At 45.4% G+C, this 20420-nt stretch overlaps 1 protein-coding gene across 2 annotated transcripts in view; it reads left to right on the top strand.

Moving 5' to 3' along the window:
* The window catches only part of LOC128774596 (protein Shroom2-like), a 78577-nt gene that overhangs the window by 25562 nt on the left and 32595 nt on the right, over positions 1–20420 (top strand). For both annotated transcript variants that reach the window (XM_053893662.1, XM_053893663.1), the window contains one exon: positions 1352–1449. In XM_053893662.1, the coding sequence (XP_053749637.1) occupies positions 1352–1449 (98 nt within the window). The remainder of the gene's footprint in view (positions 1–1351; positions 1450–20420) is intronic.

Genomic DNA, 20420 nt, shown 5'->3' on the forward strand with positions numbered 1-20420 from the left:
CTGGGGACTAAACAGGTACATCCATGACAATTTAACTCCGTATCCGTGTGCCCGTCCTGAGTCCCCGGCCTCCCCATCGTCACTTGCTTCGGCTGTCTTTCCTCATAATTAGCTTGCCCCAACCTTAACACCACGTGAAGAATTTGGGGGGAAGCCTAGAAAATGGTCAGTTCTCTGAAATGCAAAGGGGTGAAGACAGTGTATGATACACGATAGCCACTCTTCAAATGCTGAGGCCTTTAAAATTTTTAATATTTGTTCCTTGTAGTATTTTTTTTCAAATATGTTTGGATTCCTCCAGAACAAATGTAATTAAACATGCAATGCATTAAACTGTTGCACTTTTTATAAGGTGAGAATTCTTTTTATTTTTTTTATTAAAAAGAATTTTTTAAGTTTATTTTGAGAGAGAGAGCGAGTGAATGAGCAGGGGAGGGGCGGGGGGAGAATCCCAAGCAGACTCCATGCTGTCAGCACAGAGCCCAGTGCGGGTCGCAGACTCACAAACTGTGAGATCGTGACCCCAGCTGAAACCAAGAGTCAGACGCTTTAACTGAGCCACCCAGGCGCTTCTATGAGCTAAGAGTCCTAATGCTGAAAGTTGACTTCAAGCTTTCTAGGAAATTTAAAGAAAACATTCCAGTGTCATCTCGCCTCTTTCTCTCTCTCTCTCTCTCAAAATATAAATAAACATTAAAAAAAATTTTTTTTAAAAAAGAACCAGTAGTAGGTTCAATACACAATATTCAGGGGGTGCCTAGCCTTAGTCGGTTGAGCGCCTTTTTTTTTTTTTAATGTTTATTCATTTTTGAGAGACACAGTGCAAGCGGGGGAGGGGAGAGAGAGAGAGAGACAGACAGAATCTGAAGCCGGGTCCAAGCTGTCAGCACAGTCTGACACGGGGCTCGAACTCAAGGACGGTGAGACCATGACCTGAGGCAATGTCAGACGCTTAACCGACTGAACCACCCAGGTGCCCCAAGCGTCTGTCTCTTGATTTCGGCTCAGGTCACCATCTCACGGTCCATGGGTTCAAGCCCTGTGTCAGGCTGTGTGCTGTCCGTGCAGAGCCTGCTTCGGATCCTGTCTCCCTCTCTCTCAGCCCCTCCCCAGCTCGCTCTCTTGCTCTCTCTGTCTCTCTCTCAAAAATAAATAAATACTAAAAAACAACAGTTTGGAGAGCGGAGCTTGTGAGCCCTGTGGCTGAGTGTCATTACAAGGCGGCAGGCTGCGTCCTCGCCTCCGCGGCACAGGCTCGCGGGGCAAACCCACAATGAGGGGGTTCATAATAATAGATGTCTTGAGGAAGGCAGCTTGATGATTCGGTGTCTCACTGTGCTGCTCTTGGCAGGAAGCTGCCATCGAACCACAACAGCAAGTGGGGGACGCTGGTGAGCACAGGCAACTTTCTGCCACCATCCGGGCCGAGGAGGGACGCCCTAATCCGAGGTGGGTGAATTCTGGATTTGGGGTTGCTAAGAAGACATCTTGGAGGTGGCCTTCTCGATGGTGGGTGAATGCTTGGTTCACGTGATTGGGCCTCTGGTGGTTTTTTTGCCAAACCCAGCATGGCTGCTAACTGGATGCAGTTTCCAGCACCTCAGCGTCCCCGCTGCAGACGTGGTGCCGTTTGAGCAGAGCCTGTAGCCCTGCGCCGCCTCCAGCAGAAGCGTCTCAAGGGCGAAGATGTCTTCTGATGCCATCGTGGCTTTTTTTTTTTTTTTTTTTTTTTTTTGGTTCTTAAAATGGCTGCTGTGTTTTCTGTACAGTACGGTTCTTTATGTTCACAGAATGAGAAATCCAGTGTAATGTGCTTGAATGAAATGCTTTATCCAGAATGCTCGTTGAAAGGATGCTTTAATGATCTAGTACACAGCTGGGCTGCCGGGGCGTGGTCTCCAAATTGGAGTTGCCTGCGAAGATTGTCAGAAAGGAATGGAGCCAGCCTTTCTAAATCGGGCTTATTTCGAGCTCGAAAATAGAAATCAAGTCCGTTGGCTCCTCAAGAGGATCTGAAGGACTGGTGGATGGTAGCAGTGTTATTAACACGTTGTGTGCCGTAGTTCTCAAATGTGGCCAGTGTAGCTGTTTGACTGTAGTGAGGATAGAATTTAGACTGATTAAGTAAATGAATCAATAGTGTCATCTCACCCTTGATACGCACGAGGAGGGAGGGAGATGGAAGCGTAGAACACTGTAGGACCTGTGGTATCAGCTTATTTTGAGAGGGCTGATAGGGGCACCTGGGTGGCTCAGTCGGTTGAGCGTCCACCTTTAGCTCAGGTCAGGATCTCACGGTTCGTGAGTTCAGCCCCCACATCAGGCTTGCTGCTGTCAGCTCAGAGCTCGCTTCAGATCCTCTGTCCCTCTCTCTCTGCCCCTCCCCCATGCACACTCTCTCAAAAATAAAACATTTAAAAAAAAAAAGAGGGTTGATAGAACAGTGGAAATAAAACTACACAATTGGGTCACTGAATACAGATCTTTCTAATGCTTTGAGAATCTCTGGTGATTGGTGTGATATTCAAATTTAAACACTTAACCTCAAAATTCAGTGTTCTGTTGCAGAAATAACCAATTTAAATGTTTGCTTTTGAGAGCCTTCTATACTGGGGTTTTATTTCGTTTGGCTTTAAACTCGAGTGCTGTTAGCCTTACAGGAGAATATCCAATCTTTACGTGGCTCTGAGGGGACACGAGTGGTATTTTGTGTAGGAAGTCTGTGTAATTATCTGCATGGCTAAAACCAAGAATCCCTGGGTAAGAAGGAATGGCCGCTGAATAATACACCTACGGAATCGAGCAGTTTCTGAGAAACACAATCACAGCTTTATTACTATACATTCTGGGTAAGTCACGTGCCCAGCACCAGCTGTACTCTTTCTTCCAAGCCCACTTCTAGGCTGTGTTGCAGTTGTGAGAGCGCTCGGTGCACCCTGCATGTGTGAGCTCTGGTTTCACCCCTGTGCTCCTGCCAGCCATGTATGTATTTCACTGATCCTGCAGAGGGTTTGTGTGGTGGTTAGAGTTAGCGCCCCTGCGGTGAACAGAGTCCTAATGAATAGCTCTAATGTACAGTGTGTGTGTGTGTGTGTGTGTGTGTGTGTGTGTGTGTGTGTGTGTGTGGTAAATGGCACTATCAATAGTGAAAGGGTCAAGAGGAACAGGGGGAGGGACCATATGCTTCATTTATCATTGCTGTGTCTTCTAGCAGACTGTGTAACCACCTTGAAGAAATTAGTTCCAGAAGCTTTCTGCTTTTGAGCTACAGACCCAGCAATTTTCAGAATTGTGTGCACTTTCAAAGAGTGGCAGGACTCAATGAAATTCTAGAATAGGAGCATTGAAAAGCCATTCCTAGTGTTTTTCAGAGAATGTTTGTTTTTTGAAGTATCAGTAAGAAATAATGTACTTAAAACATTAAATCTGGGAATAAAAGAAATGAAAACTCAGGTTAAGGACTGTCTTTTGCTCACCAAAAATAAAATCCTGTAATACAAAGATTTTAAGATACCTAATGTTTTGCGTAAATTTTTTAAATGTTTTATTTATTTTTGAGAGACAGAGAAACAGCACGAGTGGGGAAAGGGCAGAGGGGGAGAGGGAGACACAGAATCCGAAGCAGGGTCCAGGCTCTGAGCTGTCAGCACAGAGCCCAACGTGGGGCTCGGGTTCACAAACTGTGACATCATGACCTGAACCGAAGTCAGACACTCAATCAACTGAGCCACCAGGTGCCCTGCATGAATTTAAAACAATATAAGTGTGTCTATAAAAAATATGAATCACTGGGGTGCCTGGCTGGCTCAGTCAGTACAGCATGGTACTTTTGATCTCAGGGTTGTGAGTTTGAGCCCCACACTGGGCGTAGAGATTGCTTAGAAATAAAATCTTAAAAAAAAATTACTGATCTGATAGTGGGGCAGGATAATGAATGGTTTTCATTGTATTCTGTTGAGACAACAGTAGGGCATCAAGATAAGAGTTACTTGTTTACGCAAACCACATAGAGAACATTTTTGTGAGGGTCAAGGTTCTGTTCTATATAAAGATAAATAGGACAAAGATTCTGCTCCCGAAGGACCTCACAATGTAGGAGGGAAGGACAGACACCCATACTTAACCACTGAAGAGGTGACACATAAGTATAATTTGGGTGAAAAGTTATGTGGTGCTTCAGAATCTTGGAGGAAAGGGGATGGGGTGACTTCTGGATGAGTCCTGGGGAAGACGGGGGTTTGAGATGAAATCAGCCCACTCCCATGAGAGCAAATCCAATCGCGTGCACTTAGTACCAGCTTTCTCTGTGGTGGGCAGCGTCCCCTGCCCACATCCGACCCTCAGTCTCCTGGCTTCTGTTCTCTGAGGTTTTGTACCAGCTCTCCAAGCCCCATCATTCTGGCCAGCACAAGTCTGCTTCCTGCAAAGCTGCTCCCCCACTGACTTGGGGTCCCTCGTAAGTCAGATGCAGTAGCTTATTCTGGCCATCATAACAAAATACCAGAGACTGGGTAGCATCCACAAAAAAAAAAAAAAAAAAAAAATTTGTCTTCTCACTCTTCTGGAGGCCAGAAGTCCAAGTTCGAGATGTCAGCCTCATTTCCCCCTAGGCGTTTTTCATGACTTGCAGACAGCCACCTCCTCCCCGCGTCCTCACATGGTCTTCCCTCCACGTGTCTGTGTCGTGATCTCTTGTAAGGCACCAGGCTGGATCAGGGTCCCCTCTGATGACTTCACTTTACCTTACTTACCTCTTCAATAACCCTCCATCCAAATAGTCACATTCTGAGGTCCTGGGGGTGAGGACGCAAGCGTATAAATTTTAGGGGGATACAGTGAGTCTGTAACACTGGGAGGAATGTCGTTTCTGCCTTATACCTTAAACCAGTGCTGTCTGCTACATCGGCCCTCTCAGGAAGTGTCACCCCATCACTGAGTGGCTGAGGCCACACCTGATAGGGGAGCATTTAAAATTTTTTAAATATTTATTTACTTGCTTATTTCTTTCTTTCTTTATTTTGAAGTGGGGGAGAGCAAGAGCAAGGGAGGGGCAGAGGGAGAAAAAGAGAGAGAATCCCAAGCAGGCTCCGAGCCATCAGTGCTGAGCCCGATGCAGAGCTCAAACTCACGATCCATGAGATCATGACGAGGGCTGAAATCAAAAGTCCGGTGTTCGACGGACTGAGCCACTCGGGCGCCCCGTTGCGGGAGGATTTAAAATAAAAGGAAGAGGGAGGCGGCCATCCTTGAGTGTGGCTGGTGAAGAGAGAGGAATTTGGCAGAACCTCTCTGGAGGGCTTTTTGGTGGCCCGTAACCACTGCAGGCACCTTCTGGTGCACTGATCCCACTTTGAAGAGTTGCCCTTCGAAGTGAACGGCAGCACAGAGGCATTCCCCACTGAGGTGCGGACTGATGCTCACTTGGTGGGTGTGTTTGCACCCCACCCTTCCCAGTTCTCATGGAGTCACCCCCTTGCTGCCTGCTGGTCTCCTTGCCTGGATGGCTGGTAGTGCCTTTGAACGGGGTGGAGGTCAAAATCCTCTCTTTTGAGGGCTGAGATGGTTTGAGAAAGCACCCACTCACAGCCATACACATTTAAATACTCCTTACGTTAACGCTGTTCATTTTGACAAAGGCATTGGCAAAGTCTGCTTTTCCTCCTTTGGAGATCATCTTTTCTTCCTGTTAATTTTTGTAGACTCTTCTGGTCGGTTGTCTAGTTAAGGTGCCTTCCATTTTGACTCAAGAACCAAGTTCCTATTTCTTATTTTTTTTATTTATTCTTAATGTTTATTTATTTTAGAGAGAGAGAGCACAAGTTGGGGAGGGGCAGAAAGAGAGGGAGACACAGAATCCGAAGTAGGCTCCAGGCTCTAAGCTATCAGCACAGAGCTGGATGCAGGGCTCGAACCCACAAACTGTGAGGTTATGACCTGAGCCAAAGTCTGTTGCCCAACCGACTGAGCCACCCAGGTGCCCCAGTTCCAATTTCTTCTAATGGGACCTAGCGTGGCACTCTATTTGATCCATATTAAGTTGGCTTTCCTACCATTAGTGGGTGAAGCCAAATGTCTTAATCAAACCTGAGTGATTAACTCAGGTTAGAAATATATGCACATCCCTGGGACTCCTGGGTAGCTCAGTTGGGGTTGAGCGTCCCACTCTTGATCTTGGCTCAAGTCATGATCCTAGGGTCACAGGATCAAGCCCCGTGCTAAATGTGGAGCCTGCTTACGATTCTCTCTCTCTCTCTCTCTCTCTTACTCTGCCCCCTCCCCTGCTCATGTGCACGCTTATTCTCTCTCTCTTTGTCTCTCTCTAAAATAGAATTTTTTTAATTAAGAAATAAAAAATAATATATACACCTCTCATCCATGACCAATAAACATTGCCTTTTAGTTCCCTGCCCTGCAGAAAGTACAGCCTGTGAGGGGGCATGATAGCATTCTTGTAGGGTGGTCACATGATTAAGCATCATTGCAAAAGTGGACATTCTAAAATGATGGCAGACTGAAAACTTGCCTCACAGAGAGGAGCAAGGTGTAGGGCCAGCAGAGTCCTCCCTGATGACCCAGTAGGGTCCTGGCTGAGTTGATGCGTTCCTTCTATACCTGCCTACCTCAAGGCCACCATCCATTCAGCGTCATTCATTTTTAGAAACTTTGGACAGTAGACGTGCCAAATACAGGCACGTTGTTTGGGGCCAGGATAAGGCAGCCTAATGGCAGGTTTCACCTTTGCTCCTTTTCCTTTGTTGGCATTTTTATATTAGAACTTTGAAATCATTGTGTGTGCAGAAAACCGTTGGGGAATGCCAGGCCCACCAACGCTGAGCTCCCCACAGGATGACTGTGAGGACTGGCCCGCTGTCTGGCTCTCAGTTCCACCTCCTCCCCTTAGGACTCACAGGCTTGTAGGTCTCTATCCAGAGGGCCTCAGTGGCCGTTCTTTGTCTCTGAGGTTACTCCAAATTACTTGCCCCCCGCCCCCCGCCCTTCAATGAGGTTGTAAAGATTTATTTGTGGTAAGATCCAGACAACATAAAATTTCCCATTTGAATGTGTGCCATTCAGTGACATTTACTACATTGGTGTTATGCAACCATCACCATGATCTAATCCCAGAACATTTTTGTCACCCCGAAAGAAAACCACCTACCCACTAAGTAATCACTCCTGACATAGGCTTACTTTCTTTAACTTATGAGATAACTTGACGTGATCCACCACGTGGGGCAAGGGTACGTCTTACCAATACGCAGCTCTCGCCAGATGCGGGTGAGATGGGGACTCGGCTCTCGGCACTCACTTGCCACAGGCTTGGTTGTCAGGTTCTCGCACCCAGTCTACAATCGGCTTAACCCCTGCATTTGCTGAAGGTCCACACACCTGAAATTAAAGAAAAGTCACCTATTTCTCTTAAGCGATTGAGATTGCGTCCCAATATTTCTAAGCATGTGTTAAAACTACACATCGCCCAGGACTTCACGGAAGAGCACACAGAGCCGGGGGCGTGTTTTACGTCTGTGCCCCCAGCCCCACCCCAATAGCCCTTTTTCCTCCCACTCCCAATACGGAAATCCTTGCCACCCCCACCAGAATTCAGAGGAAAGGAAGGCGAGGGAGGAAGACAAGCACGGGTAGTAACAGAATGGTTGCCTGAAAAATAGATCTCCTTCAGGGGCGCCTGGGTGGCTCAGTCGGTTGAGCGTCCAACTTCGGCTCAGGTCATGATCTCATGGTTCGTGGGTTCCAGCCCCACATCAGGCTCTGTGCTGACAGCTCAGAGCCTGAAGCCTGCTTTGGATTCTGTGTCTCCCTTTCTCTCTGCCTCCCTCCCCCCTCCCCCCTGCCCCCTGCTTGTGCGCTCGCACACTCTCTCTCTCTCTCTCTCTCAAAAATAAATAAACATTGAAAAACAAACCAAAAAAGTTATTGAAAAAAATAGCTCTACTTCAGGTTTTCTCAAACAGCATTCGGAGCATGTTCTTGGGAATAAGCATGTTCTCCGTGTGCGTTTACTTTTCTGTCATTGTTTCCATACTAATTCTTCAATTCATAAAAGGATATTCCGGGTGATGTGCGTAACCGCACCCTGTACATGAGGGAGTGTCTCATTGTCAGTGGCACTCACATAACTGACCCTGGTGGGGAGGAAAAAACCTGTCCACATTCATCCATTAAGCTATCCTTCTAGATCGGCAAAAGATATCAAGGTGCCTGGCCCCCAGAGCTCCTTGTCCTGTCAGTCAAAAGAAAAGCGACGGGTGAAATGAGGCCTTCTGTGACATCCAGAAAACCGGTAGCTGAACTGGAAAGAAGTAGTGCTGAGTATCAGGTGGGGCCACGGGAGAAACAGTTTGTTCCCAGAAAACTCCCCCCACCATCGGATTAAACATTTGCTTTGTAGTCTTGCTCTCATAAAACGTGCAAATTTGTTTTGTGTTTTATAGCCTAGGAGCTATGAAAACAAAGAAAGTGAAATGTTTTATATTTAGACATGTTTCACAGTACAGTAAGAAATAATCAAAGCCGTATGTGAGATCGCATACGTCGGCAGAATCTACAGAGACACAAAGTACATTCGTGTTGCCAGGAATTTGGGGTCGGGGGCAACGAGAATGGCTGCTGTGGTAGGTATGGAGTTTCTTCTGGGGGTGGCGAGGATGTTCTGGAATTAGATAGCATAGATAGTTGTACAACTCTGTGAACATACTAAAAAATACTGAGTTGTATACTTCCATGGGGTGAATTGTATGATATGTGGACTTTATCTCAATTTTTAAAAATCTGTGAACACTGGGATTCCACAAAAAATAAGTTAATTTAAAATAAGTCTGGGGGTAACAGAAACCCATGGGGGAGGGGAAGGAAAAAAAAAAAGAGGTTAGAGTGGGAGAGAGCCAAAGCATAAGAGACTCTTAAAAACTGAGAACAAACTGAGGGTTGATGGGGGGTGGGAGGGAGGGGAGGGTGGGTGATGGGTATTGAGGAGGGCACCTTTTGGGATGAGCACTGGGTGTTGTATGGAAACCAATTTGACAATAAATTTCATATATTGAAAAAAATATATAAATAAATAAATGACCCTTCCGAGGAGTCCCACATCTCCTGGGGAAGTGCCTGCCTTAGTATCATCCTGCAGCTCTCAGTTGTCAGTGGGAAGCAACTCTGAACAAAGGCCTCAATGAAAAAGTAGTAATAGGGTTCAAAAAAAAATGAAATAAAATAAAATAAAATAAAATAAGTCTGGGGGAACCTGGCTGGCTCAGTCAGTGGAGCATGTGACTCTTGATCTCAGGCTTGTGAGTTCGAGCCGCATGGTGGTGTAGAGATTAATTAAAATCTTATTTATTTAAAAAAAAATTTAATGTTTATTTATTTATTAAGAGAGAGACAGAGCACAAACAGGGCAGGGGTGAGGGAACAGAGAGAGAGGGACACACAGAATCTGAAGCAGGCTCTAGGCTTTGAGCTGTCAGTACAGAGCCTGACCCGGAGCTCAAACCCACTAACTGTGAGATCATGACCCGAGCCAAAGTTGGATGCTTAACTGACTGAGCCACCCTGGCACCCCAAAAATAAAATCTTGAAAATAATTGAAAAATGAAATGAATCTGGACATGACTCAAGTCTGAGAAATGCAGCTGTAGCTCTGAGGTCGACAAAGTTTGTAAAGGGTCAGACAGTGACTTTTCTTGACTTCGGGGATCAGACTATTCACGTTGTGATGGCTCAGGTCTTGCAGCGTGGAGGCAGCGATGGCAGGTACATACAGGAGTGTGTGGCTGTGCTCCAGAAAAACGTGGCAGAAAGGTTCGCCGGCCCTGGGGTTTGGCCGAGGGATGGCTGTCGGTGAGTGTACTTTTCAGGGTTGGGAATGCAGGTCATGAATGGAGCTCTCTTTACACATTCCAAAGAGCCTTCTTTTATGATTCTCTTGCCACATGAGATCCATTTCTCTTGTCATCTTCATTGTACTTGTCTCCTGGGAGGTGGTTGAACTTCTGGAGCTTGAACGGTCCACCGAGTAGAGGTGCTGGGGCTCCTTCACAGCGTAGGGGTAGAGGACGGTGTGGGATACTCGAACCACGGGCTCCTTTGTGATGTTCTGACTCGCAGTGATGGTGTGGGGTAGGGTCCTCAGACCCTAATGACCAACTCGGGAAGGGCTCAAGGCTTCACCAAAACTTCCCAAGAGGCGAGGGAGAAGAGTTCTTCTGGAGTGTAAGTGCTAAGGTGCTTATCTTGTTCTGTTCCCTTTTTATTTGTGGAATTCTTCAAGAGCGCAAATGTTCTGTGTCAGTTAAAGACCAGGACTTGTATGTAATTTATTACAAGTGTTTATAATATAAAGTCTTTTTTTGTAATTAAAAAAAATTTTTTTAATGTTTGTTTATTTTTGAGAGAGAGAGCGTGAGCAGGGAAGAGGCAGAGACAGAGGAAGACACAGAATCTGAAGCAGGCTCCAGACTCTGAGCTGTCAGCACAGAGCCCCACATGGGGCTCGAACTCACGAACCGTGAGATCATGACCTAAGCCAATGTTGGGTGCTTAACCGACTGAGCCATCCAGGCGCCCCTTTTTTATTTAAGTTTAAGTTAGTTAACATGTAGCGTAGTAATGGTTTCAGGAGTAGAACCCAGTGACTCATCTCTTACATACGACACCCAGTGCTCATCCCAAAAGTGCCCTCCTTAATGCCCATCACCCATCTAGCCCGTCCCCCCACCCACCTCCCCTCCAGCAACTCTCAGTTTGTTCTCTGTACTTAAGAGTCTCGTATGGTTTGCATCCCTCCCTGTTTTTACCTTATTTTTCCTTCTCTTCCCCTATGTTCATCTGCAGTGTTTCTTAAATTTCACATATGAGTGAAATCATATATTTGTCTTTCTCTGACTTAATTCGCTTAGAATAAGACCCTCTAGTTCCATCCACGTTGTTGCAAATGGCAAGGTTTCATTCTTCTTGATCGTTGAGTAATACTCCATTGTGTGTATATATATAAACCACATCTTCTTCATCCATTCATCAGTTGATGGACGTTTGGACTTTTTCCATAATTTGACTATTGTTGAAAGTGCTGCTATACACATTGGGGTACATGTGCCCCTATGAATCAGCACTCCTGTATCCTTTGGATAAATACCTAGTAGTGCAATTACAGGGTCCTAGGGTAGATCTGTTTTTAATTTTTTGAGGAACCTCCTGTTTTCCAGAGTGACTGCACCAGTTTGCATTCCCACCAGCGGTGCAAAAGGGTTCCCCTTTCTCTGCATCCTTGCCAACTTCTGTTGTTTCTTGAGTTATTAATTTTAGTCATTCTGATGGGTGTGAGGTAGTATCTCAGTGTGGTTTGGATTTGTATTTTCCTGATGATGAATGATGTTGAACATCTTTTCACATGTCTCTTTGCCATCTGGATGTCTTCTTTGGAAAAGTATCTATTCATGTCTTCTGCCCATTTCTTCACCGGATTATTTGTTTCTTGGGTGTTGAGTTTGGTAAGTTCTTTCTAGATTGTGGATGCTAACCCTTTATCTGATATATTATTTGTAAATATCTTCTCCCATTCCGTTGGTTGCCTTTTAGTTTTGTTGATTGTTTCCTTCACTGTGCAGAAGCTTTTTATCTTGATGAGATCCCAGTAGTTCATTTTTGCTTTTTTTTCCCTTGCTTCTGGAGCCATGTCTAGTAAAAAGTTGCTGCAGCCGAGGTCAAAGAGGTTGCTGCCTGTTTTTGTCTCTAGGATTTTGGTGGTTTCTTGTCTTACATTTAGGTCTTTCATCCACTTTGAGTTTATTTGTGTATACAGTGTAAGAAAGTGGTCCAGGTTCATTCTTCTGCATGTCGCTGTCCAGTGTTCCCAGCACCACTTGCTGAAGAGACTGTCTTTATTCCATTGGATATTCTTTCCTGCTTTGTCAAAGATTAGTTGGCCACACGTTTGTGGGTCCATTTCTGGATTCTCTGTTCTGTTCCTGTGATCTCTGTGTCTGTTTTTGTGCCAGTACCATACTGTCTTGATGATTACAGCTTTGTAATACAGCTTCAAGTCTGGAATTGTGATGCCTCCAGCTTTGGGTCTCTTTTTCATCATTATCTTGGCTATTCAGGATCTTTTCTGGCTCCATACAAATTTTAGAATTCTTTGTTCTAGCTCTGTGAAAAATGCTGGTGGTATTTTGATAGGGATTGCATTGAATGTGTAGATTGCTTTGGATAGTATCAACATTTCAACAATATTGATAACGTAAAATCTTGCTACCGTTAACATAGCACAAGCAATGAGTGTCCCAGTGAGTGTCCCAGACTCCGTAATAATTATGCCTTGCTCTAGTAAACATAGTTGACTTGGATATATGAAAACCCAAATTATAAACCTTAGTATTATAAAAGTGCTTTCTCTTTGGAAATAATTCATTGAGGGCGTTCTTTAAAAATTCCGCAAGCACAACTAACGTCCAGATCTTGATCTCCAATAACCTTCTGGAATCAAAGCAACCGGTGCTCCTTGGGAGAATGGCTGGGTTTAGGGCTGGGCCAGGGAATATGCAAAATGAGCCTGGAATGTCTTATAGTGCCAAAAAAGTAAGAAAGCACTGAACTAAATAAGCCCAATGACAGTAGGCACATGTCAAAAGGACACAGGAGCCGTCTTAAAGAGCTTCCTATGACCAGAACTGGAATAGTTAAAACAAGTAAATAATGTTGGATTATAACCTAGTGTATAAAATAAATATTCTTGCGTCCATACTGATATACACAAATGATGGAATAAATGGGGGAGAGAAAAGGCAAGTCTGTGCAGAAAAGTTCCAAATAACCTGTGTAGTTTGTCTGCCCTCAAGGAGGTGGCACACAACTCCCAGCTCTTTAAATATGCACTGTGTAGAGAGGACAGGATGGAAAGGTGGAGGGAGAGAAGGACATATGCTAGCCCCTGCCAGGTGATACGCAGAGATAAGTTGTGTTGACAGCATGACCCTCGATGTCATGTAATGAGGATGGCACTTTACCTTCGTGATCTTACCCCAAATCCTATAACTGCAGCGTAATCGTGACAAAACCATCAGACGGATCCTTGTTGGGAGATGTTCTATAAAATGCCTGAGCGATATTCCTCAAAACTGTTAAGGGCGTCAAGAACAAGGAAATTCTGAGAAGTTGTTCCTTAGGAGAAACTGGGGAGACACGGCTAAATGTAAAGTGGTACTCTGGGTAGAGTCCTGGAACAGAAAAAGGACATTAAGTTAAAAAAAATTTGGGGGCGCCTGGGTGCCCCCAGTCGGTTAAGCGTCCAACTTCCACTCAGGTCATGATCTCATGGTTCTTGGGTTTGAGCCCCACATCGGGCTCTGTGCTGACAGTGTGGAGCCTGCTTGGGATTCTCTCTCTGTCTCCCTCTCCCTTTGTCCCTCCCTCGTTCTTTCTGTCTCTTTCTCTGCCCTTCTCCCTCCCCTGCTCATGCACGAACTCTCCCTCTCTCTCTCGAAAGTAAATAAACATTTAAAAACAGCAACCACAACTAAAAAACAATCTAAATCGAGTGTGGGCTGCAGTTAATATTAATGTCCTCAGACTGGCTCATTAATTATAACAAATGTAGCACATTAATGTAAGTTGTTAATTGTAGGGGACACTGGGTGTTGGGTGTATTGGAACTCTTTTATTGTCATATTTTTTCTGTAAGTCTAAAACCATTCTAAATTTTTTTTTAATGTGCGCTTATTTTTGAGAAAGAGAAACAGAATGTGAGCCAGGAAGAGGTAGAGACAGGAGACACAGAATCTGAACCAGGCTCCAGGCTCCCAGTTGTCAGCACAGAGCCCGATGTGGGGCCCAAACCCACAAACTGTGAAATCATGACCTGAGCCAAAGTCGGCTGCTTAACCGACTGAGCCACCCTGGTACCCCTAAAGCCATTCTAAAATGAAGTGTTTATGTAAAATTTTATTCTTGTTTTTTTAAGATTTTATTTTTGAGGGGTGCCTAGGTGGCTCAGTCGGTTGAGTGTCCGACTTTGGCTCAGGTCATGATCTCACAGTTCCTGAGTTCGAGCCCCGCATGGGACTCACTGCTATCAGTGCAGAGCCTGCTGCGGATCCTCTGTCCCCCTCTCTCTCTGCCCCTCCCCTGCTCATGCGCGCTCTCTCAAAAATAAATAAAACATTGAAAAAAAAAAAGATTTTATTTTGAAGTGATCTCTACCCCAACGTGGAGCTCAAACTCACAATCCTGAGGTCAAGAGTCACAGTGTTCCCCTGACTGAGCCAGTCAAGCGCCCCTAAAATGCTCTTCTTTTTGTTTGAATGTTTACTTTTGAGAGAGAGAGAAAGAGAGAGCATGAGTGGGGGAGGAGCAGAGAGAGAGAGGGAGACACAGAATCTGAAGCAGGCACCAGGCTCAGAGCTGTCAGCACAGAGCCCGATGCGGGGCTCAAGGTCACAAACCATGAGATCATGACCTGAGCCGAAGTCCGCCACTTATCTGACTGAGCCACCCAGGCACCCCCAAAATGGTATCCGTATAATGCATTTTGAGTTACTCAGTTTGTAAATATTAGGGACGTACCTTTTGAACAGTGAGTGGGGTGAAATATCTAATCAGCCACCATCTTACTGGACGTGTATTACGTGGGTGGGTGTGCCCTGTGCACTGAGTGTTAAGGGTGTGGCCTGAGGCCAATTTTGCCTTGTCTTAGTAACAGGACCATGTACTTGGTAAATAATCAGTGGACATGAGCAGTCTAGAAAGAAGGTAAGCTTTGGGGTTGAAGACACAGGTTTAAATTCTCATTCTCATTGCGTCAGGCCACCTCAGTTAATGACTTCATGTCCCTGGCCTACAGCAGCCTTCCTCGGAGACTTATTTCAGTGCTTCCTAGATATAACATTAATGCGTCGGCACAGTGCTGAAGATAAGTAGGTGTGGATAAAAGGAAAAAGTCACTCTTACGAATATAGCAATAGGTACTGCAGAGTAGTATGTGTGACTCGGTTAAATGAGCAAGACTCAGAACTAACTGCCGTGAATTTAGAAGAGGCTGATAGAAGCAGGTTGAAAAGAGAAAACCCACCTTGAAGTTAGGTAAGCACCAGACTCGGGAGGGCTGGGACTGTCCAGATGGGAGGGCGCTGTTAGGGCCAGTGGTGGGTGGGAGCATGCTTCCTGTACTGGGGCAGCACTGAGGTCTTGGGCTGCTTTAGGAAGGGAGGTGGAGGGCAGGGACTTTAAATATGGATCATTGTGAACTGATGAACTGGTAAGTCACGGTCAGCCAAGGCGCGGTCAGCCTGTGACTTCTTTGTCTTCTTCACTGAAGGCTTTGCACACAGTAAAACTTCCGGAAATACTTTATCAGTTGTTTGGTAGATTATGTTCCTAATGAGTGTGTAATAAACCCAAGAGTATAAAGAGAATGCAGATAGATATAAAATAGGCTTTTCAGTGGGGTTTTTTCTTTCATTGTTCTGTCTGATTTTATTACGGTTTTAGGGTCGAACAGTGTATCGCACATGCTATGTGATTAGCATAGTTAAATAGACAAAGCTCCATAAAATACATTCACTAGGCTTTCCTGTGTTTCCTCCTTTTAAACGGTAAGGAGGAAGACACCCGAGCCTTTTGGTAGCTTTAAAAGGGCAAGTCTTTGGGGGTGGGGGTTCTAAGCATAGAAGCCTTGGGAATGTTCCCCCTGAGGTCAGGAATTGTTGATGAAGTAACATGAAATACAAGGGAGCCTTGAGTCAGGGAGGTTAGAGTTGACAGAGCCTGCGTGAACTTGTCCATCACGAGGCAGCAGGCACAGACAGGCCAACTGCTGTGAGCATGGCTTTGAGGCTCCTCTGTGCCGGAGGCAGCTAGACCCAGGGGCTGCGGCAGGGTGAGGCTGCCCTGTCCCTGGAGGGAGCACCCCGCCGTGTTCCCGCTGCTCCACCACGCGCAGGCAGCCAGCGGGGAGCCGGTAAGAGACTCCCGGATTTGTTCTTAGGCAGCTCGCCCGGGATGGGACCCGTCGCCTCATGCCTCTGCTGCTTCCATGTGTAGTTACGAGTGTCTCTTTTGTTCTCCTGTCTTTACGAGCAGGTTGTCAGCTCAGGCAGCACAGTGGGTGAGATCCGGGGAGGTCTGTAAATGTTTTCCTTGTTTATTGTGCTGCCTGGAAATGAAAAATGATGCAGGTTGGGGTGCAGATTCCAGCTCTGCACGCACGCACGCACGTACGTGTGCAGACACGCGCCTGTGCCGCTTCTGTGCTTCTGGATCCATGCAGACTTCGCAGCTTTCGGTTTGGCAGCTGGCTAAACGTGCTCTGAAATGAGAAGGCAGTGGCTTTCCGTACCGCATTCTGGGCTGCGAGCCATGGTGCCGGTGAGACCGGTAGCCTGGGATGTGGGAGCATCGCTCTGCGTGAGATCGGCGGAAGGCCGGCATGGTGTGAACAGCGTCTCGCCTTTGCTTTTTCTGTGCCAGTAGGAAATTAGCATTTTCATGACCGAGGCACTAACTGCGGATATTGAAAGGAAATGGTGAGTCGGCCACATGGAAATGGGGGGGGGGGGGGCGGGCAGCAAAATCAGGTGTGCACGTTTAGGTACGGAACAATGCTCTGTGGCTAGATTCACACGTAGACTGCTAATTGCAGTGAAAAACGCCTAAATGTAGAAAATGGAATCAGTGTGGTTCTGAGTACTGTGCAGGTCTTAGGTTTTGCTCCCCACTGTGATTGTGACAGCTTAGAGGCATGCCGTTTCTTCACAGGTTTTACTGTACGTGTGCTCTGAGTCTTTACCTTCTATATTGTAAAAGAAAGATTTGTGAAATGCCTTTGCTATTAGCAGATGCTTTGGTGTCTGGAGGGAGGATGCCATTTTCAGAGAAAAATCTGCATGTACGTGTGTGTGTGTATGCTCACACATGCATACACTGTTTGAGTCTGCATTTACTGACTCCCATGGGCAGGCGTTCTTTTAAAATGCATATGTAGTGGCCATGCTGTTGAGAAGTAAAAAGGAAAAGGAGTTTGAAGAAAGGTTTTCAGAAACCTATAAAATGGCCTGCCGCCTTCCACACTGAAGACTTACAGAATGAATGAATGAAACATGTCACGTAAAATATCTGCAAATTGGGTGCAGGTCAGATGAAGGGCTGGCATATTTCCCTTGCGAAGCAGAATCTTTGAGGGGTATTCTATAAATATTTCTCATTATTGTGTTGCAGAAAAGTATTCCACGGACAGTAGTAGGAGGTACATCTCCACATTTGCTTTTTGTCATGCATGGTGGAAGAAATATGGTTTCCTTTTCTCTCTCACATACATACACACTCAAGCTGACACACACCCCTTAAAAATTTGCAGGGTATCCTTATAGATGCACGAACGGAACACACATGTATGTTGGTGTTAACCATACAGGTTGTACGAGGCATCTCTTGCCCAGCTGGAGTGACATGGCCCTGGGAAGCCTGTGCTAAGTGCCCCCTGTTTAACATGGACTGGCCGCTTCCCCCAAATCCACCTTTGAATTTCAGTGGTGTGTTGGGAAGCTGATATGTTATGTGGTTTTTAGAATGCGTTTGCTTTACTTTCACGGCCTTTAATTCTTTGCCTCTTATGTGCATTAAAATTAAAGAAGGTCAAGGTGGTAGAAACCAGGGCTGCTATTTTGTGTCCACTGGATCAACCCGTCTTTCCCTGGTTAGTGGACACTTGGGTTTTCCAGCTGGCTTTTCCTTAGATAATTAGGTCCTTTCTGGGCAGCTTCTAGACAGAGCTGGAGGTCTGACGAGATCCTACAGTTACTTAGTTTTTTGCCTTTAAAAAAACATTTCCAGATCTCTTGTGTTAATTCTTAAAGTTCACAAGCATTTTCATACACACACACACACACACACACACACACACACACACACACACACACACATCTTGGGCCTGAGCACATTGCATACCATGTTCACTTTACAGTAAGCAAACCAGGGCTTAAGTGCTGGATTCACACAGCCCTTGCGTGCGGTATGGCTGGTTTTTAATCTGTTGGGTTCCTGCGGATTCATGCCACCTCTGATGTTGAAAGGTCCTACAAGGAAGTAGGAGAGGAGATGGCGGTGCTCGTTGGCAAAGCTAGTCTCTTCTGACCTTTCATGTCTCAAATCCAGGATGCTTATAGTGCAGTGGGAAGGAATTGCAGTGTGGACTCCCGAGGGGGCGTGTGGTGCAAAGAATCCCTAACCAGGCTGAGAGACTGGGGACGTGTATCCTGAGCTGCGCGGGTATAACTTGCAGGCTGCCTTTCTGACCCTCCGTTTCTTTGTCCATACGATAAGGAGTTTGGGGCGCCTGGGTGGCTCAGTCAGTTAAGCATCTGACTTCGGCTCAGGTCATGATCGCAGTTCATGAGTTCGAGCCCCACGTCGGGCTCTGTGCCTCCCTCTCTCTCCCTCTGTGTGTCCCTCTCTCTCCACCCCTCCCCTTCCTCACACTCTGTCTCTCTCAAAAATAAATAAACATTAAAAATAAATAAAATCTTTAACAAAAAATTATTTTTTAAAGTGTAATAAGGGAGAAGACGAGTCCTCACAGGAACTTAAATGTATTATAAAGCAACAAGAATTCAAGTAGTGCAGCAGTGGTTCAAGAACAGACAAAAGTTAATTAATACAAGAGAATCAGTAGCCCAAAAATGAGCTTATTTTTTAATTGAAGATTTAATAACGCATGAAAAACAACAGAAGACAAAAAATCATGTCACGGGGCGCCTGGGTGGCTCAGTCGGTTAAGCGGCCGACTTCAGCTCCAGTCATGATCTCGCGGTCCGTGAGTTCGAGCCCCGCGTCGGGCTCTGTGCTGACAGCTCAGAGCCTGGAGCCTGTTTCGGATTCTGTGTCGCCCTCTCTCTGACCCTCCCCTGTTCATGCTCTGTCTCTCCCTGTCTCAAAAATAAATAAAACGTTAAAAAAAAAATAAAAAAAAATCATGTCACATATGCTGTTGAAAAAAATAGATTAGGAAAAAAGTATATTCTTATTTTGTGTCATCTATCAAGTTAAATTTCATGTGGACTTAGGAGATTTTTTTTTTTTAATTAACTATAATAAGGGGCGCATGAGTGGCTCAGTCGGTTAAGCGTCCGACTTCGGCTCAGGTCATGATCTCACGGTTCGTGGGTTTGAGTCCCGCATCGGGCTCTATGCCGACAGCTCGGGGCCTGGAGCCTGCTTCAGATTCTGTGGCTCCCTCTCTCTCTGCCCCTCCCCCGCTTGTACTCTGTCTCTCAAATATGTAAACATTGAAAAAAAAAAGACTGAGAAAGCTTTAAAATACTTATTAAAAAAAAAAAAGAAGAAGGAAGGAAGGATAAAGCGTTTGGAATCACTGATTTCTGAGGTCCCTTGAGACCATACTAGTTTTTCATTCGCAGGGACAGAAGCCAGGCACTGCAATCCCCCTTGAGGTCACACACCCAGCCCCCAGGTTGTATTGTCTTAGTGCCATCAACATTCATGGGAAAGAAGACCTATAAATATAAGTCTCACACACACACACACACACACACACACACACACACACACACACACACACACACACTAATGTCTTTGAGATCCATTTAAAATAAAACGAGCTCCTGTCTGCCAATGGTGTTCCTGCCTGCAGGCTTTGTTGATGGAATAGCAGTGCCCTTGACAGTCAAACCCGTCCGGTGTCCTGTGCTAATGCCTCATAAAGTCAGCTGCTAACAGATGAAGTGCTTTGGGGTATAACTTGCATAACATTTGTTATTTAATGACTCTTGCAAAGTCTAGCCAGTGGGTCCTTAAACATACTCAGAGGCCATTAAAGATGGAATAATTAGAAACTCTAGGAAGGTGTTTTAACATTTATATCCACGTGCATGCACGTATATGTATATATGTGTACAACATAGGCACACTCACATATTAGACATTTTATAGAGTAATAAAGTATATAAGGTAAGCTTTTATGTACAATTAATATATCTAAAGCCTATTGGGTAAATAACCCATTTCCAAATATGGTTTAGCTGAGTGACAATAATTAGACAATCCAATGTATAGAATTTTGAGAATTTGGGGTCACATACAATTGTGGTAAGAGAAAGACAGCTGAAGCAAATGATTTTCTCTTAAATTATGGGGAGACTAGGGGCGCCTGGGTGGCTCAGTCAGTTAAGCGTTCAACTCTGGGTTTCGGTTCAGGTCACGATCTCAAGGTTCATGGATTTGATCCCCACATCAAGCTCTGCACTGATGGTACAGAGCCTGCCTGTGATTCTCTCTCTCCCTCTCTCTGTGCCCCTCGCCTGTTCGCATTCTCTCTCTGTCTCTCTCAAATATAAATAAACATTAAAACAAAAAAGTAAAAATATAAGGAAGTTCTTTGGTCAGCACAGAGCCCTCTT

The sequence above is a fragment of the Panthera pardus genome, unplaced genomic scaffold, assembly GCF_024362965.1.
Source record: "Panthera pardus isolate Hobbes unplaced genomic scaffold, ASM2436296v1 HiC_scaffold_335, whole genome shotgun sequence".
NCBI classification, from domain to species: domain Eukaryota; kingdom Metazoa; phylum Chordata; class Mammalia; order Carnivora; family Felidae; genus Panthera; species Panthera pardus.